General features: G+C 33.2%; 1 protein-coding gene across 1 annotated transcript; it reads right to left on the reverse strand.

Moving 5' to 3' along the window:
* Positions 1 to 2,969: 2,969 nt before the first annotated feature.
* LOC107949901 (agamous-like MADS-box protein AGL80) lies at positions 2,970 to 3,937 on the reverse strand. Its single transcript, XM_016884666.1, has 2 exons — positions 3,874 to 3,937; positions 2,970 to 3,619 (listed from the first exon to the last, which is right to left on the reverse strand). Exons 1-2 carry the CDS (start codon positions 3,935 to 3,937, stop codon positions 2,970 to 2,972), a joined length of 714 nt encoding a protein of 237 aa, XP_016740155.1.

The raw sequence follows: 3,937 nt of genomic DNA on the forward strand, positions 1-3,937 counted from the left end.
TTTATGCATAATGAAAATCTGTAAAGTATATGAAATTGAACGATATTGATTGATACCAACACAATGGCAATTTGAAAGATTGGAAAACTATTTCCATTTACTGAAAATATGTGATTATTGAGGACATGTTGATCATTTCAAATGAATGTGAAAATTATTGAGATATGATTGTGTATGAGATTGTGTGACATATTGCATATGCATTGGGTTGAGATTTTGTAGTTGACAGAGGAGTTATGTGGAGTACTGGTGGCATATTAAGTCCGCATGATTCGTAGTCAGTACACTACACTTGGAGTACCGAGGGGAATGACGATTTATCCCATTTTTACTGGCAGCTTGTCTGCATTTTTACTGTCAGAATTTTCTGCATATTGTTATCGATGGTTTTAACAACAATGGGTTTAAGCCCGTAATGTTTTGGAGTTCAGATGACGAGTTCTGGGGAACTCGTGGTGTGTAATGGATGGTATGGGTTGGAACCTTTTTGCATTGCATCATGCTTACGACTTATTCGAATGTTATAGATTTATGATATGTGTTGTATTGTGTTGTATTGAAGGGTATCGAAATTAATGATAGTTACTCAAATAGATGATGTCCCATGCTCATACACCGTTTGACATCAATTTGATAGTGGCTATGTAATGATATGAAATTCCTATGATGGTTATGTATCTTTCTGTTAATGCTAATATGTTTCATTGAATTTGATGTTTTTGTCTATTTAAATAATTGTTCAACTCACACTGAGCTTTTCGTAAGCTCACCCATAATAGTGTTTAACTTTTCAGGTAAACCTTGAAATTAGGATCAAACTCGGCATTCGATGAATCACCTTGGACCTTGAACTATTCTTAATAAGTATTATTAAGTCTTTTTTGGTTTTGGCTTGTAAATTTTAATTATTTCTGGTCTGTGGCTTGATAACTTTTCTTTTGGGGATTTTTGCATGCATGAATTACTCAAGCATAATAACCATATAATGCATGATATCGAACTTAAGTAAAATTTGATATTGTTCCCTAGTTCCTGCTGCATTGCAAAGGAACCGTTTTTGAAAAACAATTCGATAAGGAAACTAAGTTTCCAAATGACTTGAAAATGGTATTTTTTTGCTGCATTAGTTTAACATCGAGTGTTTTTTTTAAGAAGAGTGACAAGCAAACGGTTTTTCTAAAACAACACTATCAACTATAAAATGAATCCTAAGTATACACGACCTAATGAATGAATGCTTTTAAGCTAACTCAAAATACAACTACGATTTTCTCTAAAATGAGTTTATTTAAGGTCTTCAAAAGTAATGTAAGTTACTTTAGCCATTTCGGTGGCTAATTGTAGCCTTCTCAATCTAGCCATAACGTTTAGGCCGGGTTTGGGAGGTTACATTATGATTGTTTGATAATTGGTTTGAATAACTGTTCGACTAACTTGCAAGTGCAGGTTAAAGAGCCGTTGGTCATCGAGGTAAGCCTTAGATGTTTTATGTGTGATTTGGATACAAACATGTGCTTGGTATGCATGACATGTAACACAGAATTTGGTCAAGTCATGTAAACTGTTAAATGTCTGCTAACTGATTAATTAATAATGTTATGAGGTTGTGCGAGATGCTTTAATAAATTTTCCAAAAAAAGACTTATACGTTTAATCCTACAATACTATTGTTAAACTTTGTGAAATGGAGTTTTTCCCAACATATTACTATATATTACGTTCTATATCTAATTGTACGTTTTTAAACTAAACGGTTTTCCACGTCCCTACAAATATAGCCTTTTTAAAAATACCCTACTGCATGCACGTTTGTTTAACTAAATTTTTCGAGGTAATTGTCTAATAAATATTAAATTTTGAGTTAGTCTTGTTGTTGATTGTTGATTAGGGTAGCGCAATGGAAGCATGATATTAGGTTTTTATTAAATGTTCCATCATTAATTGTGTGGTCTAGTTGGTTGGTTAGTGTGTTTTGTGGTTGTTTAAATGGAGAGTCACGGTGGCTAATGTGACGTTCAAAATTTGGGTCAGACCGTCCCGATCGGGTTTTGGGGCGCCACATTTTAGGTGTTAAATTGATAGATTTTAAAAAGGGGTCAAGCTGAATAAAATTTAAAATTTATTATAGAAATAAGCAATAGGATGTCTCTCACGAGTAATAGTGAAATCGAATTTCAATTTGGAGCTTTAAATTAAAAGTTATACCTGTCTCGATTTGAGGGACTAAATTGATCAAATTAAAAAATATGTATGATTTTGAAATTGAATTTGTTTTGATATGTAATTTGATACTATTTTATAATTGAATTATTATTCGTAGTTGTAGACAACACAAGACCGTTAAGAGGGAAAAGAAAGGCGAGAGCTGACGACGAGTGACGTGAGCTTTCGGTTTGTATTTATATGATCCAATTGAATTTAATTATTTCTTATACATGTTAAATTACATGATTTAGTTATGAGGTAAGATGATATGTTTGATATGGTATGCTGCGACAGAAGACTAAATTGAATAGAATAAAAAAGTTACATGGCTTATTAGATATATGAAATTGATACAAAATTGGGTTAAGATATGTTATATATGGTACTAGAATAGTGAATTGATGATTAATTGAGATTGATAGATTGGAGTGACACATATAATGACATTGGAAATTGGTTGCCTATTAAATGTACATGTTATACTTTGGTTTATTCGATGATGCACTTTGTGTGCCAGTATAATTGCTTCAGCTTGTTCGATGGTGCACTGTGTGTGCCAATATGTTTCCTTCAGTTTATCTGATGATGCAGTACGTCTGTCAGTATATTTCCTTCGATTTATCTAATGATGCACTACGATGCCAGATTGAGATGCAGGTTGGTTAATTCATATATCCATCCTGAAATTTGAGTAAGGTCAATAGGATTATATAAACATGATTTGGCTAGGCTATATGGTAGATTGAAATGAAATATGAATTTATTTAGTATAATTGCTCACATATCCTTTTCATTAGATCCATGTTATTCACATCAGATTGCACGATGTCCTCCATACCTATCCTCGGCATCATTTTGGGCATTACCATTGTCATCAGTGGTAGTGCAACCATGAATGAGGACGATGATGATGATGCCCCTTGAGCATTAAGGGGTGTAATAGCAAATGCATCCATCCTCTTGTCGATATTACTCATTTTTTCATCGAGCAACAAGCTGAGATCGTTTAAGTCCCAAAAGTTCAAACCATGGACGACCCATTTACCACAAATGTTATTGAACATGAACTGAGTCATCTTTTTTACTCGATTGTCCTTGCTATGCTTATTGAGTTGTTTAACTTCTTTGATGGTCCTTTGGGAGAAGAAACTTTCTTGGTTCACCATATTCTTTCTTTGTTCCATCTCAGGGATCATCTTGAACTTGAAGAGCACTTGTTGGACTCCTATGGGGGATGGCCAAACCTTGGGTTGGGATTCATACTGACTACACATGATAGCACAAGCGTCGATCCTACAAAGGGTAATCAACTCACTCATCTTTTTCATCAAATCCTTCTCTCTTTTCTTATAGGTGGCTTTCCTTAATGAATCATTGGTGATATAAGCAACCTTAACCTTCTTCCTTGTTATGGCTTGTAAATCAAAGGGGATATTAGAATGGTTTTTTCATTTTCATTTTCATTTTCTTGTGTATTCCTTACCTAAACAACAAATGAATGCTTTATATTGAGGTGGAGTGAAAATCTTCTCAAATTAAATGACAATAATAACCAATAATTTTAAAATATAAAAGATATCACTATAATGCAATACAAAATTTATAAATTTGATAAAATAAAAATATATTACTAATCCTTATACAAACAAAATTTAAGGGATCGAAAACCATTTGTACAATCAAGTACGAAAGGCTTCCTGCCTTCTGTTACATATGTGGGCTCATTGGACAT

The sequence above is a fragment of the Gossypium hirsutum genome, chromosome D03, assembly GCF_007990345.1.
Source record: "Gossypium hirsutum isolate 1008001.06 chromosome D03, Gossypium_hirsutum_v2.1, whole genome shotgun sequence".
In the NCBI taxonomy this organism is placed as follows: domain Eukaryota; kingdom Viridiplantae; phylum Streptophyta; class Magnoliopsida; order Malvales; family Malvaceae; genus Gossypium; species Gossypium hirsutum.